General features: G+C 37.2%; 1 protein-coding gene across 17 annotated transcripts in view; it reads right to left on the bottom strand.

Annotated features, from left to right (window-relative positions):
- The window catches only part of PUM1 (pumilio RNA binding family member 1), a 111,302-nt gene extending 102,444 nt beyond the window's left edge, over window positions 1-8,858 (bottom strand). For 7 of the 17 annotated variants that reach the window (XM_033113756.1, XM_033113754.1, XM_033113762.1 and 4 more), the window contains exons 1-2: window positions 8,549-8,655; window positions 4,077-4,450 (exon numbers count right to left, since the gene is read on the bottom strand). In XM_033113756.1, coding sequence (XP_032969647.1) covers window positions 4,077-4,439 — 363 coding nt within the window. In that variant the 5' untranslated portion in view covers window positions 4,440-4,450; window positions 8,549-8,655. Of the gene's footprint in view, window positions 1-4,076; window positions 4,451-8,548 lie in introns of those variants that run through there. The other 10 variants (XM_033113748.1, XM_033113761.1, XM_033113760.1 and 7 more) reach the window with 5 other exon arrangements.
- Window positions 8,859-23,448: the final 14,590 nt, after the last annotated feature.

Genomic DNA, 23,448 nt, shown 5'->3' on the forward strand with positions numbered 1-23,448 from the left:
CTGTAATATCTTGATTCATATCCACTGTCTTGTTCACTATGGGTAAATTGAACCAGCAAAAAAAATTGGGGGGACTTCTTTCCCTCACTCCCCTCCAAAGACCTCAATTTGGTCCAAAAATGGGGGCTTTGAAGTTTCTGACTATACCAACTACAATAATTTTATGTATTAAAACAAGTGATAATGTGTTTATGTTCTTAATGTAGGAAAAAAGGACAAATAACAGAAAGACTGTAGTTTGCAAATGTTACAATTATTTAAAAATAAACATACAAATCTGAATACCCTTCCTCACCTCAAAATACTGTTTTACAGTTTCTAAATTTCACCTAATTTTCAATACCTCAGTTTGCAAGATTTTTAAAGTACTGCATGTTACCGCAACACATGTTCTCAAGCTGTTAATGTCTTGAACTTTAATTTAAAGGGCCTCATGCTAATTATCTGTCAAGTTTCATACTTAGAAAATAAACCCAAAATATTGAAAATAAAAAATCAGTCATATATACAGGCACAGCTTAAAGAGCTCACTATTGAAAGAGGAAAATTCAGACACTAAGAGAATTTCCGTATCGGGCAGAAAAATCCTAACTTCAAAAGGTTAAAAAAATGTTTCAGTGTAAAAAAGTGATTACTCATAAATGGGAGTAATAATGAGAGAAATGAATGTAAAGTACCTGGCACAATAAATAGTTCCCTTCCCTGCAACACTGCTGGCTGGCATCACAGCCTGTGATATTCTTTACTTCACCAGCTCATTGGTAAAAGCACTCTGACAATCTGATCTTAAATTCTGTTCCATTATGCCAAAGCCCTTTTAAAAAAAGGCTAAGGAAATAGGCCCACCAAAAAGGAATTAAAAAAAAAGGAGTAATAGCCCAGTGGTATGGCAGAATGTGCTGGCAACAGAACCACTTTATATTTAGTCATTCTGTCTAAGAGGTAAGTTTCCCACAATAACTACTTAGAATACACATGTAATAAAAACAAAACTGAGAAAAAAAAAATGAACTTTAGCATTAGTATTGCCCTTGTGCAGAAAGAAAAAAAGGACTCTTGCAATTACAGGAGAAAAGTCAACATTATTTGTATTCACCTCCTTTTTACCAAGTTTATCATCTCTAAAATTCAAGCAAAATAATTTTTCACCTTAGAATGGCTACTTTGTTGCAATAGTTTGGTTTCCTTTAGTTTTTAAAGCTAAAAATACTCCTAGGGAGGCAGAAATATATAAAAGAACAGGCACTGGAATCACAAAGACCTGATTTAAAAACCAGGTTCTACCTGTAACTAAGTTTCATTTTCTCATCTCAAAAAAAGGATATTAATACTTCCCTCGTGGGACTGCTCTGAGGATTAAATACAGCAAATACGCAGCCCAGTGCCCATATATTTCTAAGTAAGTGCTCAGTACATGTATCTATCATCATCAGTGATTCTTAGCCTCTTTTGCACTCCCACCTGACAAAGCAGACACCCGATTACTCCAATCAGTAACAGTGGCTGAGGAGGGTCGTCATTCTCCACCGAAAGACATGACCCTCCTTCTTCAACTACACTACACACTCACCACTGCTGCTTGTCCAAGTGGCCTCTACCTGCTGCCATGTGTTTCCCAGCAGGATAAATGAGCTCTCAGATCCACTACTTTACCTGGTACAAATCGGAAGAACTTCTGTGGTCTTCCCTCATTCAATCAACATAAAAATTTCAGACACTCTTGGGAAAGGAGCATGAAAAACACAACAGTCTCTGTCCTAGAACAGTTCAGTGCAGGAGGTGAGAGCAGCACCAAAACCAGTAAATTACATTACATTATAATGACTGCAGGAGAGGTCATTTGTGGGTGGCCAACATCTGCAACACAGCAACTACCCTTAGTTCCCTAATGCTGTTCATTGTATCATGTGCCCAGCCCAACAGAATTGTGTTGTGATGAGTCTCACTTCAAGTTGGGTCACTGGTTTGGGCCCGCTGGGTAGGGAACAGGTTTTGCCATTTAACATTAACTCTAGTTTGCTAACTGATCTGGATAAAACTGCTCAATAAGTGAGATTAATTCCTTACGATAGGGCTCAGCATAAGATAGAGCCCCAAGTAAGCCTTCAACAAACACGTGCTGCCATGCACAGCACAACCAGATTTTAGATCTTAGAGCTCTGCCAAGGACTGACCCAGAGTTTGATTTGCCCACCTAGCAAGGGACCGGCCAAACACCCTGATTCTCCTTTCAGCTTTTGCCCCTCCGCCTATCATTAGGAAAGCCAACACAAAACTTTATAGATCTGTAATGTAAATTTTAAACAATGGTTAGCCAAATAAGGCAACGATAACAGGCCTTCCACTTTGGCCCCCTATACATATGCCATCCAAACCAAACACCTCCTACCTTGGTGTGTCTGTGTCTCTCTGTCTGTCTGTCTCTCTCTCTTTCCATGAATACCTGCCTAAATCTCAAACTCAACATGTATACTACCAAATTTAATTACCTTATCCCCAAAACATATCCCCCTCTGTATTCCTTTTCCTCTATCAGTTCATTTCCCCAGGGACCTAAGATTTCTAGTTCAATCACCAAATTCGTGGCATTTCTCAGTGCCATACCTTCTTTTCCATTGCTCACACCAGGGATGGTAGTTATCCAATTAGTCTCAACCCTTACTCACTCCCACCTCTTACTGCCAACTCAACCTGCCCAAAGTACCACTGGATAAAAATCATGCCATACATACATGCACACTCAAAAACCCTGCTGCCTACTGAATTAAATCAGCCTCGCATTCGAGGTCCATATCTTTGTGACAGTCTCCTTTCCCCCCAACTTTAAGGCCAAAGAGTTAGGAACTCGTGCATTCAATGAATTTCTTCTGAGACTCTATTATATGCCAAATTCTAGGAACTGGGATATTGAGATAAATAAAATTTGATCCACACCTCCAAGACTCCAAGCAAATAGGAAACAAATAGTGTCTTAAGTAACAGGTACGTAGGGATAAAAAGTGCACAAGAAGCCCCTTGTATCTCATACTTCTTAGTATCCCTCCCCTACACATAGCAGGTGCTTATGAGGCAGCACTGATATTAATAATTGTTCTAGTAAATAAAGACCTATAATCAATGTGCTCAGTAAATTTCTGTGGAGTAAGAGGATAAATTCTACCTCTTCATTTCTACTATGGTAAAGGACATAGGCTACCTTTTTGAAGTGTCGGAGGAAGTACAAGTGAAAATTCAGATTTGCAATTGTGCTTGTGCCTGATTTCTTTCTGAAGCAGAACAGAAGCACTAGAGGCCTAGTGAAAGATGTCAGTTCTTCTTGCTAATCAGTACTCAGATAGTAGCAATATAAAATGAACCTTTGCAAATTCAACCTACGCCCAATTTCAAAGAATAGCCTGATTAAAACATTCAAAGCCTTTCATCACTATGAGGAAGTTAGGAGACACAGATCAGGCTAAACTCTTCTCAGTAAAATATGCCATGATTCCAGCTGCGGTTTTGGATTAGTAAAAGTAAGCATGTTAAAATTAACCAAGTACAACAAGTGCTTAGAACAGGAGAACAAAGATGGGTAAAACCTGAAAGTCACAATCATTACTATCTGACACAAAACATTAGATATATCAGTTACATTTCAAATAAATTTCACTTGAGCAGCTGATTTGTTATCAACTTCCCACTACTTTCAACTATAACATCCTAAAACAAAAGTCACCCATACCCAACAGGAAAGGCTATAAAATATTATTTGGCCTATAAACACCCCAAAGAGTTCTTAAAAGAATATGTGTCGGGGGGGGGGAAGTATTCTGTTTAAAAAGCATACCCAGAAATGCAATGTGCACGTTAAAACAATCTTAAGACTTTTTTAAAATGAATCGGTCATTTACTATTTAGCACCAGAATGACAAGTGACCCAGTTACAATATTAAAACAAGCATTCTTTAAAACAAGTGAATGTTTAGACCAAATGAAATTAGCAATTTAGGCTTTTCAAGACATTCACTGAAAGCAGATATCCTAAGTGGACAGCAATTATAAAGAGTTTCAAAGCTGAAATAGTGAACTTTTTTTACCTGATGTTCTGCATGAATGTTATCCCCAGTAGGCCATCGATGTTTGCTATTATTATAGCCGCCTCCACCACTTCCTCCTCCCCCAAGCTGCTCACCATGCTGCCTCTGAAAGAAGTAGTCCACCATAGCGTCGTCCTGGGAACGGCCTGCAACTCCTATGGATCCTGGGACAGGGCTGGAGTGTGTCCCAGCTGCAAGAGCCTGATTTGCAGCTGGTTGTGGCTGCGCTTGCGACCCTGTTCCAGATGTCAAAACAACAGGCATGTTGGGATTAGCTGGTTCTTGAGGGTGATGTTTCAGGTGGGGGCTGAAAGAGTCCTGCCAAAGCACTGCTTTTCTCTTCAAGACACATGCAACGCTCATTCCACCAACACCTACGGACAAACAGGTTACAAATGGTTAAAATCTGCATTTTTAAAAACATAACTTGACATACACCAAGATAAAAATAAGCTCCATATCTTTTGCAATACATCTACAACTAGTATATACCTAGTAGCTAAATGTTTTACAATACACAATATTCTAAACCAAAACCTCCATTTTTTAAGTTTTGTGTGTTTGTGTGTGTGTGTGTGTGTGTGTGCGCGCCTGCATGTGTAAATAAATGTAATTGTTGGCAAGTACTCAGACAGGTATTGAGATCAGGACTCAATGCAGCAATTCAGAGAAACTTATGTTGTTACCAGAGGTAACAATATAAAACTAGACTTTAATTAATGGCTCCTCTACCCAAATTACTTACACCTAAAGCCAACTGCGGCAGATACTTTTTAAATGAATAAGACCTTTATAAAATACCACTTTACAGCTGAAGCAAACATATGGCAAAAAAACAAACAAAAATCCAAATCCCATATATAATTAGCAATGACTCAGATTGTCTACAACTTGAAAGGACCCTTTAAAATTTCCAGCATATTTATAGGATGCTCCTTGAAGAAACAATAAGGTCCCCGACCAAGAAGAGCAACTGAATGTTCTTAGCCTCAAACTCAGCTGCTATTGATGGAAGAAAAAAATGCAAAATTTTTACCAATAAGTTACAAGTATAATTGTAATCAGATCATTACTCCATTAGTACTTTGAGTCCTGTAAACACAGGATAAGACCAAACCAAATTCAAACACTTTACTAGTGTAGAAAGTCCCACTGTGAAAAAACAGATGCCTGAATACAATAATTGGGTGGCAAACATATTGTAGGCATTATTTAATCATCCCTATTTTGCAGATGAAAACACTAAGGGACAGAAAAGTTATGTGATGCCCAAGGCCATTCAGCTAGTGATTTGCAGAGAAGGGATACAAACCTAAACCTGTTTTGCACCCAATGCTAGTTCTTTCTATCAACCCCTTGCTAGGGCCCCAGTAAATCAACACAGGTACTATTTCTCACTTGTATCTGCTAACTCTTTCTTCCCTGGAAGGATCAACAAAGAATCTCCAAAATGATACTATGAAATATTACTATTTCAGTTTCTTAAAAATCAAAAACAACATTTGTACATAAGATATAACACTTGTCACCCTGTAGGTGCTAAAAAAAAGCCACAAAGTAATTAATCAGTGACCAATTAGAACACATCTGTCCATAGCCACTAGAGTCTAATTTCAAAGCTATCAACCTAACAGTCCACTGCTACAAATACCTTCTCTTCCTATCCCAACTGTGCATTTTAAAAACACTCATAAGATTATGAGAAATCTATTATTTCTTTATAGAATAATTAAACTTCCTGATAAAGAAGCATTTGCTTCTCACAACTAATTCATGTTTTGAAGCCACAAGAAGACACAATGGAATTTGTAATTTGTTCAAAGCCTAATTTGGAAATGTCTAGTCTCAGTTAACAATTCCAATCCATCGGAACCTTACTAGGGAACTGGGTTAGTCCAGCCTTCTAGACTTCAGTTTCTGCTTTCATGAATTGAAGCCTATTCATGCTTAAGTGCCAAAATCCGAAAGTCATAGCTGTGTTTACCAAAGGTCTTTGCAAAGTGCTAACCACCCTAATGCCTTCCGGTTTGATTTTCAAAAGAACTCACTGCCCTCTTATTTACCAATAATAGCCAGTTCCATTTTCTTCTATAAGGGAGTATCAATCTAACAGTCTTTGTTCTAGAGCAAGCCAAGAGTCCCAAAAATCAAGTTTTACCGTTAAACTAGCAACATTCTTCGAGCCTTTTCCCTCATCTAAAAAAAATGGGGGAAAAAGTCCTTCCTCTATGCTTCACAAATTTGGTGTTTTTTTTTTAAACAAAAATAATAGATGTGAAAGTTTTTTGTAAACTTAAAGTCACCATGCTGAGAACCCCGGAATTCAGTTACCATCAATTAAAGCAATGGAACTCCAGTTCCTGAGGATTCCTAAAACAGCAAATACAATCTTTCTGAAATAAAAGATTTGCTGTAATACTTATCTAGCAAAGAACTTCCATATGAAAAAAAAAGTGTTTACCACTGAACACAACTTCATTCCAACAAGGGATGGGGGTGGGGGGAGATTCCTATACAAATGTTCAAACAAAACAATTGGCTTTTGTAAAGCTATCTGTACCGCCTGAGACTTCCTGCTTTACCTAATGAGGCAAGGCAGTTTCTCAAACAAGAGAAAACCTGGCAGAAGGGACAGTTTGAAAGTGAGCAAATACCTAAGCAATTAATGTGTGTCTTGGGTAGTTTTGTAATATCTTGGCAACTACAGCACAAAAATTAAGAAATCAGTCACTTAAATATTAAAAAACATTTAAATTGCTGATGCCTTTTAGAGAACTCTCAGCCCACTAAAAAGTTATGTGTAACATTTGAAATATGACTTACAAATGGCACATTATAAAATAAGCATTTTAAGCAACTAGAAATTAAGTGCTGATTCGAGTTACTCTTTCAGTTTTCAAACTGTTCACATCAAAGTTTAATATCACTAATAGATTTTGTTTCAAACAAAAGAACACGGTTCAATCTACCTTCACAGCCCATTTTTTTTTTAACTAAAATAGTGTTTTAAAAGGTGTTTATTTTTTACCACGCTGGAAAAAAAAAATTCTATGGTCACAAATGTATTTTAAAGCAGTTCATCTCAAACCCAAACTAAACTTCAAACCCAACTTCAAAAAACTGTGGCCTTGGACAAAACGAATTCAGTTGTGGCTAAGGCAAAATACTAACTCAAAGTTCAGAATCCAGGGAGTATTTCCCAAAGGTCCAGATAAACAATCAACAGCCCCCAAGAGTGTTTTATAAAGTTAAAATTAGCAATGGGTCAAATGTTTAGTATTTTGCTTACTAAAACTGCATCAAGAGCCTTATTATCTTGGAGGAGGCTTGTCTTGAAGAGTTTTATGTATTTTCATTAAACAAAAAGCTAAAGATACAAACCTACTGATTCAGAAGTAACTGACTTTAAAACAGAACCCCAAAAAAGCCTCATAAACTCTCATTCTTAATCCCAGGAAGAGTAGGAAGTGAACGATTTGCTATCGACAAATAAAAAGTGTCTTTTTAATTGAACAATGAAAAGTAACAATCCCTCTGGTTATCGTGAGGATAAAACCTTTCCTGATAATGTTTTTGTGTGTGTGCGCGTGTACGTGTGTGTGGTTTTTTTGGGGAGGGGAGGAAAGGGGCCTACAGTGGGGAGAAAAAAGTTACAGAGCGGATTCCTCACTTGACGTGGGAGTGGTACTGACAACTATAACAAATGATCTATGTTTACCAAGAACGTTTGTTGAGGACTAAAACTATCTAGCATTGTGTATCTGTTTTCCTACTACTGAGGGGTGAACCCCTCTTTGAGTTCAGACAGACACGCACCAACAGAGAAGCTCAAAGGGGAAGAACCTACCAAAAACACAAGCTCTCACGGAAACAAAAGGCCACAAGCACCCAGGAGCCTAAAAGGCGATCTGAAACTTCCTGACCGCCACTTCTCCACATTTAAGGCTCACAAAGTTCCCCCATGGTGGGTCTCGCCTGTAGACAAGGGCCATGGCTGCTTCTAAAGCGATTTATTGTTCCTCCTCCTTCGGCGCTGCCACGGAAGCTCAAGAAGTCGAAGAAATCCAGGGTGGCACAGAATTACACTTCATGGCCACACAGAAGACTCGGGGCTTCGCAAACCCATCAAAAAAGCAACCTAATTGGCAACATCAATCTTTGGGGCTTCCAACGGGGCCGAGCAGAAATGTAGGGGCACGTCTATGCCCTGGGCCCGGGCCTAAACCCCCGGCATTTTCCTCGCTTCGACCCCGGTCCCCACCCCCTCCCTCCTTTGATAACAATAGGGGCCTTGCTGCTGACTCCAAAACATGTACGAGGAACAGCGAGTGAGAAGGCTAAGCCAGGGCCCCGGCGGCTTTTCCAAAGCCCTTCTCACCCCCCCAACCGCTCTCAAACACCAATACAAAAGGAAAATCTGCTCGCTGGGGATCCGGAGCAGCGTTTGGGGCCAGCGGGGTGTGGATACTCACGGGCGGAGCGGTAGGATGAAGATGGATTTCAGCCCCCCGATCTTCTCTCTCTGGCGCTCTCGCTCCCCCTTACCTTTCACTCCGACAACATGGCGGCCCACTGGGGACTGGGCTGGCGCGGTGCATCATGGGATAGGCTTTGGCCCCCGGCTCCGGCGGTGGCAGCGGCATGTGCGGAGAAGGCTGGCGGCTCTGGAACAGGTTGCCTGGTTGCCATGCCAACCCGGGGCCTGTGCGAACTTGGGAAACTCGTAGGCAACACAACCGCTGCGCGAGCGAGGGCCCGCCTGCGAGCGAAGGCCCGGCGGAGCGCGCGCCGCCGCGGGTAGAAGGCGGGGTCCCGCAGGTCCGCACTGGAGAGCGCGACACGGAGCTGGGCACCCGGGGTGGAGGCAGTGACGCTCCACAGACTGAACGAGGGAGTTGAGCCGCCGCGCTTCCTGCCCCGGCGCCCTCCCAATTTCATCCCCAGATTGTAACCGGCTGCAGCGTTAAAGGACGCCTATTCGCCAGGCTCTGGCGTGACAGGTGCTGGGACCGAACTCCTTTGCTGCAGCTTTTTGGCTCTCTGGCCTAATTTAATCTTTCTGACTCCATTGCCCCATTTGTAAAATGAAAAGGAAAATGGAAATGGCTATGTAACACAATGCCATGAGGATTAAGTGGAATAATATATGTGCCTGGACTTGTAAGCAGGACCTCTACATAATTTGCGGGGTCTAGCACAAAATGAAAGTGCGAGGCCCCTTGTCTAGAACTGTTAAGAATTTCCAGGCGGCGATAGCAGAACGTTAGACCAAAAACATAAGGCTGACCCTGTTTGTAAGGACTCAGTCGGTGTTAGCTGTTGTCATTCTGTCCAGTTTCGAAAATGAATAGAAATTGGCCATTTGATGAAAGTGATTTTTCAAATCAATAGTGTTTGATAAGATACAGTTATTCTATCTCAAAACTAAACCCATGATGGATTGACAGCTTCGGCAAACCACAATACTATAAGAGACCAGAAGAAGATATATGGGAAAGGCTTTATAATTGTAGGAGGGGAATGTTTATAATGAATCAAAATCAATAAATCATTTTAAAAATTGAAAGAAATTTACACATCTGTACAGTAAGAGATGCCAGCAACAAAGAACAAATGAAAAAAATAGCTTTGAAATACTGCACTATGCAACCGTAGACAAATGGTTAATCGTCATGATAAATACAGAACTTCTGTAATCCATTTTTTAAAAGCAATCCAAATGAGACAGACATAAAATCACTAAAATGGCCAATAAACACATAGAAGATAACTCACCTGAGGCTGAGGGATGGGGGTGGGGGGGACCGCTAGTGAGTATAGTTTTCTTTTGGGGATGTTGAAAAAGTCTTAATATTAGATTGTAACGATGGTTACACAACTCTGAGAATATACTAAATCACTGAACTGTGCACTTTACATGAGTGAAGTTTAGGATAGGTGAAATATATAACTCATAAAGCTGTACAAAACGAGGAAAAATTACTACTAAAAGAAACGCAACTTTGAGATACAATATTTTCATCTATTAAATATACTAGTAAAATTTTTAATGATTATTAACACCCTGTTTGGGCAAGTTTTGTGACAAAATTATCACTTGCATTGTTTAAATTGTTTGAGTACATATTATTTTTATTTTTTTAACAATGTTACTTTTATTTTTAAAAACAAGAGTGAGATTTTTATTTCTGAAAAAAGACAAGATTTGGAAGTTAAAGATCCTGAGCTCTGCTACGCTGTTTCCCCGAAAATAAGACCTAGCCAGACAATCAGCTTTAATGTGTCTTTTGGAGCAAAAATTAATGTAAGACCCGATCTTATATTATATTATATAAGACCCAGCACTATTATATTATACCTGTTATTATATTATATTATACTATATTATTATTATATTATATAAGACCCTGTCTTATATTATAGTAAAATAAGACTGGGTCTTATATTAATTTTTGCTCTAAAAGACACATTAGAGCTGATTGTACGGCTATGTCTTATTTTCGGGGAAACATGGTACTTCCTGGCTGTGTGATCTTAGGCAAGTCTCAGAATGTGGGAATCTTCACAATTCATCTGGGTCAACCCATAGATAATAGATAATATAATCAACCTTTGGGAGTTTTTGAACAGCAAAAATCTTATCAATCGGGATGGGGGTGAGGGTTAGGATGGATTTGAGAAGGGTATTTTAAACCTAATCAGTAGAAACCCAATCCACTTCTTTGTAACCTAATTAGAGAAAGACTGAGATCTCAAGAAAAACATTTAGTGAAGGCCATTCAAGAAAGCTTTGGTTCAAGAATTTCAAATGTTTTATCTTACAATAAGCACCTTAGGACAAGGAGGAAAAAAAGGAATTTCAATGTTACTACTTCCTTCAGTAGTGATTGTGAAAGTATCCTCTGAGGCTCACTGTGAGTCAGCCAACCTGGCCATGTGGAGAACAAATAACCAGAATGGACAGATGCAGTTCAGTTCCACAGACTTTCATTCCCTCTTACAGCCAACCACTATTGGCTGGTAAAAGTTACTATGATGTGTATCTGTAAACTGATATAAAACATTCTCAAAAAAGTTGGGATGTTCCCAGTTATCTGGAAAGATACTTTGTTATCAGGGTTGGCTTAAGTTGCTCTTTCAACTGTGTTACACTTGTGTTGTTGTATAGTTGTAGAATCTCCCTTGGGTGGCACTTCTGTTCATTGTTTTGGTGCTTGGGTAATGGTTACACTGTTAGCATTTTCATTGTCATTTTGTTTCATAGCAAATCTTGGTTATTAGAGTGTTTTTTCCATAGTAAGATAGGAGTGAGGAAGGGTTTGGGTTTTCCTGTGTCGGTGACTAGGTAATTCTAACCAATTCTCCACTGAGGAAAACCAGTAAAACTGGAAAAATCTAAAACTCTTCTTGAAATCATTGGAAAGTTAACAAATTAGTGAAGAATTACTGAGCCAGGATCTGGGAAAGGAAAGAAGTTGAGGAATTTAAGCCTCACATTTAGAACTACTTTTCCAGGTGGGGCATTTTCTGAGAGGTAGTTAAGAGACTGGTGCTTTTAACAGTCTTGGATAGTTAGGAGAACAGAGACTGAGTCCAGAACCTGCCAAGAGAGAGAGAGCACCTAGTAAACAACTGTCACTTTGGATTGGAATGGAATCCCAAAAGACTGCATCTTAAAATCAAATATAAATATAAATAGAGTAGACAAGCTCTTACAGAGATCAAAACTCAGTTTCAAACCATCTCAAAGCCTGAAATTGTATTAAGGTGACCCCAGAGTGCCATTGCCTCCAGGTACCTGCCAGAAAAACAAAGTGAATCCTCTCTGATTAAAGATGTCATCCTCATCCTAGGCCTCAAATTATTTCTATGAACAATTATGCAAATACAGTATTCAGTCCACAAACAAAAATAATCACACGTAGTAGACAAAATGACATAAACAAAAACAGCAGCAACAAAAGACAATTGAAAAGAACCCAAAAGAACCACCGATATTGTAGTCCTCAAATTGTTTATTATGTTCAAGAAGATAAATAGAAGATTGATAATTTTGGCAGAAAAGTAGAAAGTATACAAAATAAACAAGTGGAAATTCTATAAATGAAAAATATAATAATAGAAATTAATAACCCAATGGATTGGGTTTAACAGCAAAAGATTAACAGCAGATTAAATGCTGCTGACGAGAGAATTAGTAAACTTACAGGTCACGAGAAAATAAAAATGAATGAAATATGAAAAAGCAACAGAATAGAAAAGAGTGAAGAAATAAGAGTTACAGAGGAGAAACAATGAGACAGTCTAACTACTGGTACAGTAATCGGAAAACCAGAAGAACAGGAAGGAAAGAGTGGGGTATAAGAAGTATTTGACATGAAAGGGCTCATTTATCAAAACTGATGAAAAAATAAAGCCACAGATTCAAGACAAACTATGAATCGTAAACAAGAAACTTCAGGAAAATTAAGACTGGTCTGTAGGTGAGGGTTGAGGGGGTGGTGACTGTTTTCTCACCATCCTCAAGAGTCATGCGTCAAATCAGCGCATTGCAAAAGCCTCAATGAAAACAAAACTGAAGCAAATTCAACACATGGCAAGAAATGAAGTATAGTGTTGTCAAAGGGAAGAAGGAAGGAAAGAAAGAAGGAACAGAGGAGAAAAGCTAATACAAAAGGAAAAGAGAATTAAAAGTTTATTAATAAAATCACAGAACTAAAATTCTGGACAATATGATCATAAATTATCTCATGTCAGAGGAATCCAATGGCACATGAGAAAGACGCAAAAGTACTGGCTTGTTAAAGAAAAATATAGGCATGGATAGATTTTGGAAGTTAATAGGAGTTAAATAAACATGGGTTTCAAGGTAAAGGCAATTACCAAAAAAATAAAAATAGCATTTATAACTTTTAAACCAGCAGAAGAAAGCTTCATGGGAAAAAAAAGTACAGTAAATATAAAATAATGTACTACGAAAAAAGTCTTATGAGTAATTCCAATAAATATAAAATGGTTAAACTTACCAACAAAAGACAAGAACTCTATGATTGGATGAAATTATGAGATACTTAAAAATAAATACCAGCTAAAAATGAACCAAAAGAAAGCCATGTATATTACATATTGGTAGGAAAAAAAGAAGAAGAGGAAGAAGAAGAAGGAGGAGGAGGAGGAGGAGGAGGAGGAGAAGGAAAAAGGAGGAAGAGGAGGAGAAGGAGGAGGAGGAGGAGGAGGAGGGAGAGGGAAGGGAAGGGAAGGGAAGGAAGGAAGGAAGGAAGTCAATAGGACATGAACTGTAGATATCATAAAGTTTTATATATCAACATCACAGCCTCCAAATACAGTAGTGTAACTAACAGAACTGCAGAAAGAAATAGTAAATCAATCACTATGATTAGAGATTTTAACATAATTTCAGTTAAAATACACAGATCAAGTAAACAAAAAATAAGTAGAAATATCAAAAATCTGACCAACACAATTAATAAGCTCAACATCCTGGCTATATGTAGAATTCTATTGCCAACAACAGAAAATCATAACAGACTTTTTAAACAAATATAGTACATGTTAAAAAATAAAACATACATAATACTATAAAAGAAGCATCAACAAATTTTAAAAAACTCAATATCATATAGACCGTGTTCTCCAACCATAAGATAAGAAATTTAAAACTTTGTTTTTTATTGTTGAAAACTACAAACCCTTTATGTTTGGAAACTAAATTACATTTTTAAGTAACCATTGTATTACAACACCTGTAAAGGAAATTACTTAAAAATTAATAATAAGAAAAATACTATACATCAAAACCGTGGGAGAAAGCAAAAACAGTATTTGGAGGGAAGTATATAATTTAAATATGCTTTATTTATAAACTGTTTTTTAGGAGATAAAGTTGTTCAAAATGAACAGTCCAAGCACTCTAACTCAAGAAGTTAGAAAAAATTACTGAGCAAGCCCAAAGGAAAAAGAAAGGAGAACCATGTAGGTATTATAAGAGAAAGCTAAGAAAATAATAATATTATTCATAATAATAAGGAAATAATAATAACAAGAATTACAACTGAAGAAGATTTGTTGGCTTGTACGCTCCGTAGAGAGGCCCATGGTCAAGTATATGATCTTGTAGAACTTTTTTTAAATTGTGGAAAATCACCAGACAAAATTATCTATTTATGGACAAATATATAGATAAATGCTATTACTCAGTGGACATAAGTAGTGTGTCACTGAAAGTGTATTGTCTGGAATTTATTAAAATATTGTGAGGTAATAATGAAAACTGAAAAATTACCCAAGTATTTGCCTTTTTAAATGAATGTAATAATGTATGGGAACGGCAATTTTTAGAAACGTTTTAGAGATCTATTTGCTAACATGTAGGCTTTTATAGTCTGTTCAGATGATTAGAAAAGAAAGTGGATTATTTCTCCATGTGATCACACATTTGAATGAGACATTTCTCAAACATTTAACCTTGTCAGTGGTCTCCCACTGATTTCTTGTGGTCATCAACATGGAAAAATATAATTGGTATGACTACCAAAATGTGACTACCATTTTCTGAGTATCTAATTACTGTTATCGTTGTAGTCATTGAAGGAATAGAGTTACTGTCATGGAAGTAGATGAAACTTTCAAACCTTCCTTTAATTTGACCCAGCACCCAGCATTTCATTTGGCACATCTCTGACACTTCCTATAGATAAATCCTGGGAAAACCTCACTTTGTGTACCAAATTATATCTGGAGTGTGTGTATGTGTCATTTTTTTAAAAAAGAATAAAACTCTACATGTAACAAAATTGAACACGTCTGGAAGTTAAAAATTCATCATGAACCAAAAACTTTTCATAATTATGATAAGTATTTAGCAAAATTTGAAGTTAAAATTCAATACATCATATCTGAGAAAAATCAATTCCACAGTCCATTTGCCTGGGGTATTTGAGTTAATCCTTTTCTTCTAGATTGTTTAAAAAGAAACAGTAACTCCATCTTTGTTTGCATTTATTTGTAAATTTTAGTTATACTATTAAACTGGCAAGATTAAAAAGAAATTTTAAAATAATTTAAGGGAAACACAATTTAATTGCCACTTCTGTTTTATTCTATTGGAATGTATGAGTAACTTAACTGGAGACCTAAAAGATTCCTCTTGCAGCTATGTTGTCAGAACATTTAAAGCGAGTTCCCTATTTAGGATAAAATGATGTAATGTCTGGGATCTGATTCAAAATAATCTGGAGTGGGGGGAAGTAGAAGAGGGTATAAATGAAACAAGATGGTATAGGATTGATAATTATTGAAGTTGAGCGACGAATATATTATAGTAAGAATAAAAGACCAAGAACAGACAAGATTTTAAAAATCTTTTTATTGTATAAAATTTCAAATATATATAATAAGTTTAAAAATAAAATTTAGTCTTGGCTAGTCTTGGTCTTCTATTCTTAGATATACTTTTCAGAATCAGCTTGTCAATCCAATATGTCTGATTTTGATTGAAAATCCATTGACTCTATAGATCAACATATAGAAAATTGTCTTTTTCTGATGCTAAGTCTTCCTACTATAAATACAGGGTAGCTCTCACTTGTTTAGGTCTCCTTTAATATCCTTTAGTACAGTTTTATAATTTTCTATGTACCGATCTTGTACCTCTTTTGTTAGATTTATTCCAGAGAATGTCATAGTTTTGTTATTTTAATTGTTTCTTTTTATAATTACATCATATGATTGTTGCTGGTGTATAGAATTACAATTGGCTTTTGTATACAGACCTTATAATCAACTACCTTGCTATCTTCTTCTGTCACTCTAATAACTTGTCTATAAATTATCTTTTTTTATTGAAAATAATTATATCATCTCAATATCTCAGTATATGATTATGACAATTTTATTTTCCCTTTTCAATCGTTATATTATATCATGAATTTCTTATTATTATTATTTTATTTTTTAAACTTTTATTTATTTAAGTGTGTTTTTCCAGGACCCATCAGCTCCAAATCACGTAGTAGTTTCAATCTAGTTGTGGAGGGCGCAGCTCACAGTGGCCCATGGGGGAATCGAACCGGCAACCTTGTTGTTAAGAGCACCATGCTGTAACCAACTGAGCTAACTGGCCACCCTCATTTCTTTTGGGTATATACCTAGGAATGGAATTGGTTAGTCATGTGGTAATTCTGTTTATGTTCCTTGTTTGAGGAACTGCCAGACTATTTTCCAAAGTGGCTGAACTATTTTACATTCCCACCAGCAGTGTATGTGAGTTCGTATTTGTCCATATCCTCACCAACACTTGTAACATAACTTTTGTAAATATTCAAAGAACTTGAGGAAAAAACATAAATTCTCTAATAGTTGAATGCATTATCCTACATTTGTCCATTAGGAAGAGCTGGTTAATCATTAATATTGTTCAAATCTTAAACTTTTCTGATTTTTTTTTTGCCTGCTTGTTTTATAATTAATTGGGACAGATGTATTGAAATACTCTTATATGAAAGTAGATTTAGCAGCTTCTCCGTATAGTACTAGTAACGTTTGTTTTGTATATGTTTAGGCTATTTTATTGGAGCATATACGTTTAGAATTTCTATATCTTCTTGGTGAACTGAAACGTTTACCATTATATAGTGATCTTTTTTCTCCCCAATGACTTTTTTGTCTTAAAGCCTTTTTTCTTCGAATATAAATATATCTGCACATGATTGTTTTTGGTTAAAAGTTACCTGAATGGTCTTTATTTTTAATCCTATCTGACAAACCCTAACTTTTAACTGGTGAGTTTTGTCTCTTTATACTTGTTGCAATTATGAATATATTTAGACATTTCTCCCTTCTGTTTTATTTAACCTGACCTACTTTTTCTTTGTTTTCACTTCTTCCTTTTTAAACCTGGTATCTATATTTTTCTTCTAATAAGATGAGAACTTCAGCATACGATCATGTTCCTGGTGTCTCCTCACCTATTATGATGACATTGTTTGAAATTTTAACTCTGGGTTGTTGTGAAAATAACTTGTCCTCTTTTAGAAAGGATATATTTGTGTTTTCTTTTGTTGTTTGAAGACTGCAGCAAGCCTTTCCAAAGATTTTGATTAACCTTATTTCTTGTCTCTTACAGCATCTTCTGGATTTGTTTCTCTTCTTGAATTCTTTGCAAGAACATTTTCTCTGGGAATCTTTGTCCAGAAATACTTCTGAGGCTTTGCATGCCTGAGACTATTTTTATTATTCCACCTTCACATTTCAGTGATAATTTGAATAGTTCAAAATTATTTTCCTTTAATCCCTTAAAAGATTTATTCTATTGTCACCTTGTAGCTATTGTATCTACCATACTACTACATAGCACAACTATCTATTATAGTGTGGTTGCAAAGTCCAATTTCAATCCTGTTTTTTATCCCTTTGTAAAATCTCTGTTCTTTCTGATTAGAAGCTTTTAGAATTTCTCATTTGGATTGATATTCTTAAATTTTACTAAAATATATTTAGGACTTTTCTTATAATTTCTTTTTGCCAGTTCATGAGCTCTTTCAATCTGAGGTCTTTCATTTTCATTTAATGCTGAAAAAGTCCTTTCTTCAAAAAAATTTTTTCTCTAATATTCTTCAAATACAAATATTGACAATTCTGCTTCTTTCTTTCATGTTTCATAATATCTTTTTTTCTAGTTTCCCTTCTTCCTTCTTGGAGGTTCCCTCAATCTGATCATAAATCTCAATAATTCATCCTTCAGCTATATCAACTATTTATCCCATCTGTCATGTCCTTTATTTCATCTATTTTATTTTCCCTGGCTAATATTTTTACTTGGTTCTTTTTTTATTATATCTTGTTTATTTTTCATATTGCTAATACTTTTCTTATCTGTTTAGTGTATTTATTTTTCTTACGTTAAATCTTTGTGTCCTTTGTTTTTAAGACCTGTTTCTGATAATATGGGTAATCTGGTTTGTTGGTTTACTTTTGAAGTAGTTACATTTATGTGATATCTTCTTTTTATTTTGTAAACTTTTATTTATTTTAAGTGTGTTTTTCCAGGACCCATCAGCTCCAAGTCAAGTAGTTGTTTCAATCTAGTTGTGAAGGGCGCACCTCACACTGGCCCATGTGGGGATCGAACAGGTAACCCTGGTGTTACAAGCATCGTGCTCTAACCAACTGAACTAACCAGCTGCCCCTATGTGATATCTTCTTAATTTGGCTTGTCAGTTCATATTCTCCTGGGGTTATTGACTTCTCTGCCTGGCAATGCTTCTTGGGAAAGGAGGAAGGGAGAACGGTCAGCTCCAATCTCAGTCTGTCCCAGTGAATGTTATAAAGCCCATTTGGCTTTACCTTCAAACCTCTGAGAAACAAACTGAAACTGCCCGGGGAGTTGGGATGAGTGGGAGCGGGGGAATCAGTGCCCAGGGCCGCTCCAGCACCATCTGTTTCCCACTATCATTTTTTTTTTCCTTTTCTTACTATCTTGATTTGACCACTGTTACAGGTCTGGGCCATGACCTCAGATTTCCACAGTGAGTGGCCAGGGAACAATTGAACCAAGTGATGATGGGGGAAGGGACACAAGAGCAGAATTTAAACTGCTTTTTACTAATTTATCCTTTCCAGCCCTGCATACCTGCTCTCCTCTGTCTCAAGCTGCATATATGTGTGTATATACACATCAATTAAAAATAGTCTTCCCAGGGTTTTTTTCCCTCTTGTTTTGGTTCCTCATCTTCTGGATCTGTTTCAGTTTGAGTTTCTTCAGGGCGTGCCCTGGGGATGAAGCAGTAGCCCATACCATTTTGCCATTTTGGTAGGAAGTGGAAGCACATGTATAATCTTGATTCCACTCTGGGATAAAGGTAAGTTCCTCAAAAAATTCAACATAGCATACATACCATGTGACCATCAATTCCACTCCTAGATATATACTCAAAAGAACTGAAAACATATGTCTACACAAAAACTCACACACAAATATTCATAGCAATATTATTAATAGCCACAAAGTGGAAACAACCCAAGTTCTCATCATTTGATGAATGAATAAACAAAATGTGGCATACCCACACAATGGAATATGATTCAACCATAAAAATGAATGAAGACACAACGTGGATGACCTTGAAAACATTATGCTAAATAAAAGAAGCCACAGAAAGCCCAATATTATAGGATTCCTTTTTATGAAATGTTGAATAGGCAAATCCATAGAAACAGAAAGCAGATAAGTAGTTACCAGGGGCTGGAGAAGAGAAAGGGGAGTAACTGTTAATGGGTTCAAGGTTTCTTTTTGGGGAGATGAAAATCTAGAATTAGATAGTGGTGATGGTTGCCAGCTTTGTGACTATACTAAAACCCATTGACACATACACTTTAAAAGTTTGAATATTACAGTGTGTGAATTATAGCTCAATTTTTAAAAAAACTTTGAGGTAATCCGACAAAGGAAAAGTAAAAACTATTTTCACTTATAAATGGAAACACAAATATATGAATAAAATATTAGCTAACCAAATCAAAATGAGATACTGCAATGTAGCAATTAAGAGTGGGACTCTGGAACCAGGCTGCCTGGTACACCCCATGTTCCATCACTTCCTAACTGACCTTCAGCAAATCATCTAACCTCCCTGTACTTCAGTGTCTCCCCCTGAAAAGTAGGTATAATAACAGTACCTACCTCACAGGATTATTGTGATGATTAAATGTAATAATATAATAATATAGTTAGAACTGTGCTTGACACACAGTAAGTGTTGTCTATAATTATAATAAAAGTAATACATTTTGATCAAGTAGGTCTAACCCCACAGAAAAAAGCATGGTTCAATATTTTAAAAATCTGTCAATGTAACTTATATATTGATAGATTAAGGATGAAATAACAGAAGATTATCTCAACTGATGTTGGAAAAAATGTAGTTTATGAAGTTTACCTTATTATTATAATACTTTTTAAACTCAACAAACTAAGAATAGAAGGGAACATCCTTAACTTGCTAAAGATTTTATACCAAAAATCAACAGCAAATATTACACTTGAGAATTTTTAGTGTGTTCCTTTTAGAATGGGAACAAAACCAGGATGCCCAGTTACCACCATTGTTTACTATATTCCTGGAGGTCTGGCTAATGCTGTAAGAATAGAAAAAAGGCTTAAAACAGGTGACGATTTAGAGCAAAGAGATGAAATTATCACTACTTGCATATAACATAATCATCTGTCTAAAAAATAGAACCATCAGAAAAACTATTAGAATCTTATAAGAGAGTTCAGCAAAGTTACTGAATATCAACCTACCAAAATCAATTGAATTTCTCTCTACTAGTAATAACCAACAAGAAAATAAAATTTAAAAAAATAAGAAACATGTCACTATCACAACAAAAATCTTAATGAATTTAAGAACTAACCAAGAATATGCAGATATCTACAGAGAAAACTTTAAGACGATATTAATGGAGATGGATGGTAATCTGAATAAATGAAGAGACGAGGCTTAGAAGAAATAACTTGGAATTGTATAGATGTCAACTCTCCTCAAGAGTCCACAAATCAATTCCAACCTCAATAATAATTCCAGATTCAAGGTCCATAAAGGTCAACCTTGAAAAGGCTGAATTCAAAAGGGGGACTAGCCTTATCAGATACAAAGCACACTACAAAACCATAGGAATGAAATACACTGTAATATTGTTCAAGAAGACACTTTTGTTCAAGAATAAACAAAAAGAACAATGGAAAAAATAGAAAGCTTAGAGACAAATCCATGTAGATATGAGAACTTAACACACAAGAAAGGTGGCGCATCCTCACTCAGGGAGGGATGGTTTATTGAGTAGGTGGAGTTGGGAAAACTGGCTCACGAGAAGCCTGATGGCTACCCACCATTCCATACAAAGGTAGACTCCAAGTGGAATAAAGATCTAAACATGAAAGGCAAAAGTCTCATCTTTCCAGTTAGTAGAATATATTTGTGACCTAAGAGTGGATAAGTATTCCTTAAATAAAACTTAAATCAAAAGCACAGACTACTTTAATCACATTAACGTGAAGGATTTCCATTCCAAGCAGGATGCAATGGACCACGTTAAAAGACAAAAGAGTAGAAGACAAAAGTTAAAAGAGTAGAAGAAGGTATCAGCAATATTTAAAACTGGCGATGATTGAAAAACACAAGGAATTCCTGCCAATCAACATTGGCACAGGATATAGGAGCAGGCAATTTATAGAAAAGGAAAAGCAAAAGGCTAACAAGCATATGAAGAGATGCTCAGGCGTATTAGTCATGAGAAAAATGTAAATTAGAATCGTCGTGAGATACCACTTCATACTCTTAGAGCAGCAAAAAATAAAAAGCTGAATGTTGTCAAGGAGAGGCATATAGGATCCCTCGGGCCCTGCAGCCATTTTAGAGATTAATATAGCTGAGCTTGATCAGATTAAGGATAAGCACATCCTATGATACAGCAATTCACCTCCTAACTTATGTTCCAAAGAAATGTTTAAAGGGTCCTAACATTGGCCAAGGATGCTTATTATGGCCTTGTTTGTGGCCAGAGAGACCATCAGATACCAAGGGTCCAATGCTGGGGTAGGAAACGGATGAGAAGGGGTGGATGCACTCAGGGGAATGCTGGGCTCCAGTGTGCATTGCACCATGAATGAACCTTTAAAATATACTGTTATGGAAAAAAGTTTTTAAAGTAAAAACACAGTCCCGTTTGCAGAAATGAAACTCAAACACACAAAAATACCATTATTAAAATATTATTGTAATTTATAATAATAGTTCATTATAATTCTAAGGGTATACATTAAATGATTGTCCTTGAAGGGAGAGAAGGGAGAAGGGGATGGAAATGGGGGAAAGAGAAATGTTATTCTGGCAGCAGTAGGGAGGCTGTATCATAAAACAGCCGGAATGAAAACAAATGGGTGAGAAGTGTGATGAGAAAATCGGGATGGGGAGAGCTCTGTGGTCAGGTGTGTATCTGGATCCCTTCTAAGTTTTCCAGATAAGTAAGAGGAAATTTTGACTCTGGACCTTTGGGGAGGATGATCATACACCAGTTTGCTGGGGAAGAGTCTTGGTTTTTATTTAAGATGACCCAGAAAATAGCACCTCCTTTCACTCGTGGCTGGGATGATAAATGTATGGTCACAATACTTTTGGAATGTATCCGTGAATAAACAAAGACCTCAGGGAGTTCACATTCTCCTATGGAGAGAAAGATAATGAACAACAAATATAAGTAAATTCCGTAGTACATTAGAGAGTGAAAGTGCTTAAAAAAAAAAAAAGGACAACCAAAGCAGATTGTGATCAGAGGACCCAAGGGTGCTAGGAGGGGAGAGGGCAGCACAGACTGAGGCGTTTAAAGAGCGTGGTCAGGGTAGGTGGGCCTCAGAAGGTGACATTTGAACAAACGCTTGAGGGAGGTGAGGGGGTTGGTCAAGCTGACATCTGAGGGAAGAGTAGTCCAGGCAAGGGGACACCTCTTGCAAAGGCCTTGGAGTGGGAGCAGAAAGAGCAAGAAAGAGAGAAGGAAGAGCGGAGGAGACAGAGCTCAGGGGCTGAGCTCACAGTGTGGGGCCTCTGAGGCCATTGTGAAGGCTGAGATGAGGAGCCATTGCAGGATATTGAGCAGGGCCTCCAGGGATGTGACTTACGTTTCTAAAAAATGTCTCTCTGGGGGCGGCAGGATGGCTCAGTTGGTTAGAGCAAGAGCTCTGAACAGCAGGGCTGCCGGTTCGAGTCCCACATGGGCCAGTGAGCTGCGCCCTCCACAACTAGATTGAAGAGAACGAGCTGCAACTGAGTTTCCGGAGGGGTGGCCGGATGGTCCAGATGGTTAAAGCGCGAGCTCTCAACAACAAGGTTGCCGGTTCGATTCCCATACGGGATGGTAGGTTGCACCCCCTGCAACTAAAGATTGAAAACGGCAACTGGACTTGGAGCCAAGAGGCCCTGGAAAAACACGCTGTTCCCCAATATTCCCCAATAAAATTTTTTTTAAATGTCCCTCTGGCTATTGTGTCAGGAATAGACTGAACGGAACAAAAGTAGAAGCCCAGACACCTACCTGGAGGCTATGTACAGTAAACCTAAAAAAGAGCTGATGGCTGCTTAGACAAAAGACAGGGGACATCTGTGGAGGTGGTAACAAGAGGCTGGGTTCTGAATATTTTTTAAAGGTAGAGTTCATAGGATTTCCTAAATGACAGAGTGGGGAGGGTGGGCGTGCTGGGGAGTGGAGAGTGAAAGAGAGGAATCAAAGAAGGTTGCATATCGATGGCGGTGGTCATGCTAATGAGATCGTTCTCTCTGGCTTTAGGCAGTAAGGAATA

This window comes from Rhinolophus ferrumequinum, chromosome 9 (genome assembly GCF_004115265.2).
Source record: "Rhinolophus ferrumequinum isolate MPI-CBG mRhiFer1 chromosome 9, mRhiFer1_v1.p, whole genome shotgun sequence".
In the NCBI taxonomy this organism is placed as follows: domain Eukaryota; kingdom Metazoa; phylum Chordata; class Mammalia; order Chiroptera; family Rhinolophidae; genus Rhinolophus; species Rhinolophus ferrumequinum.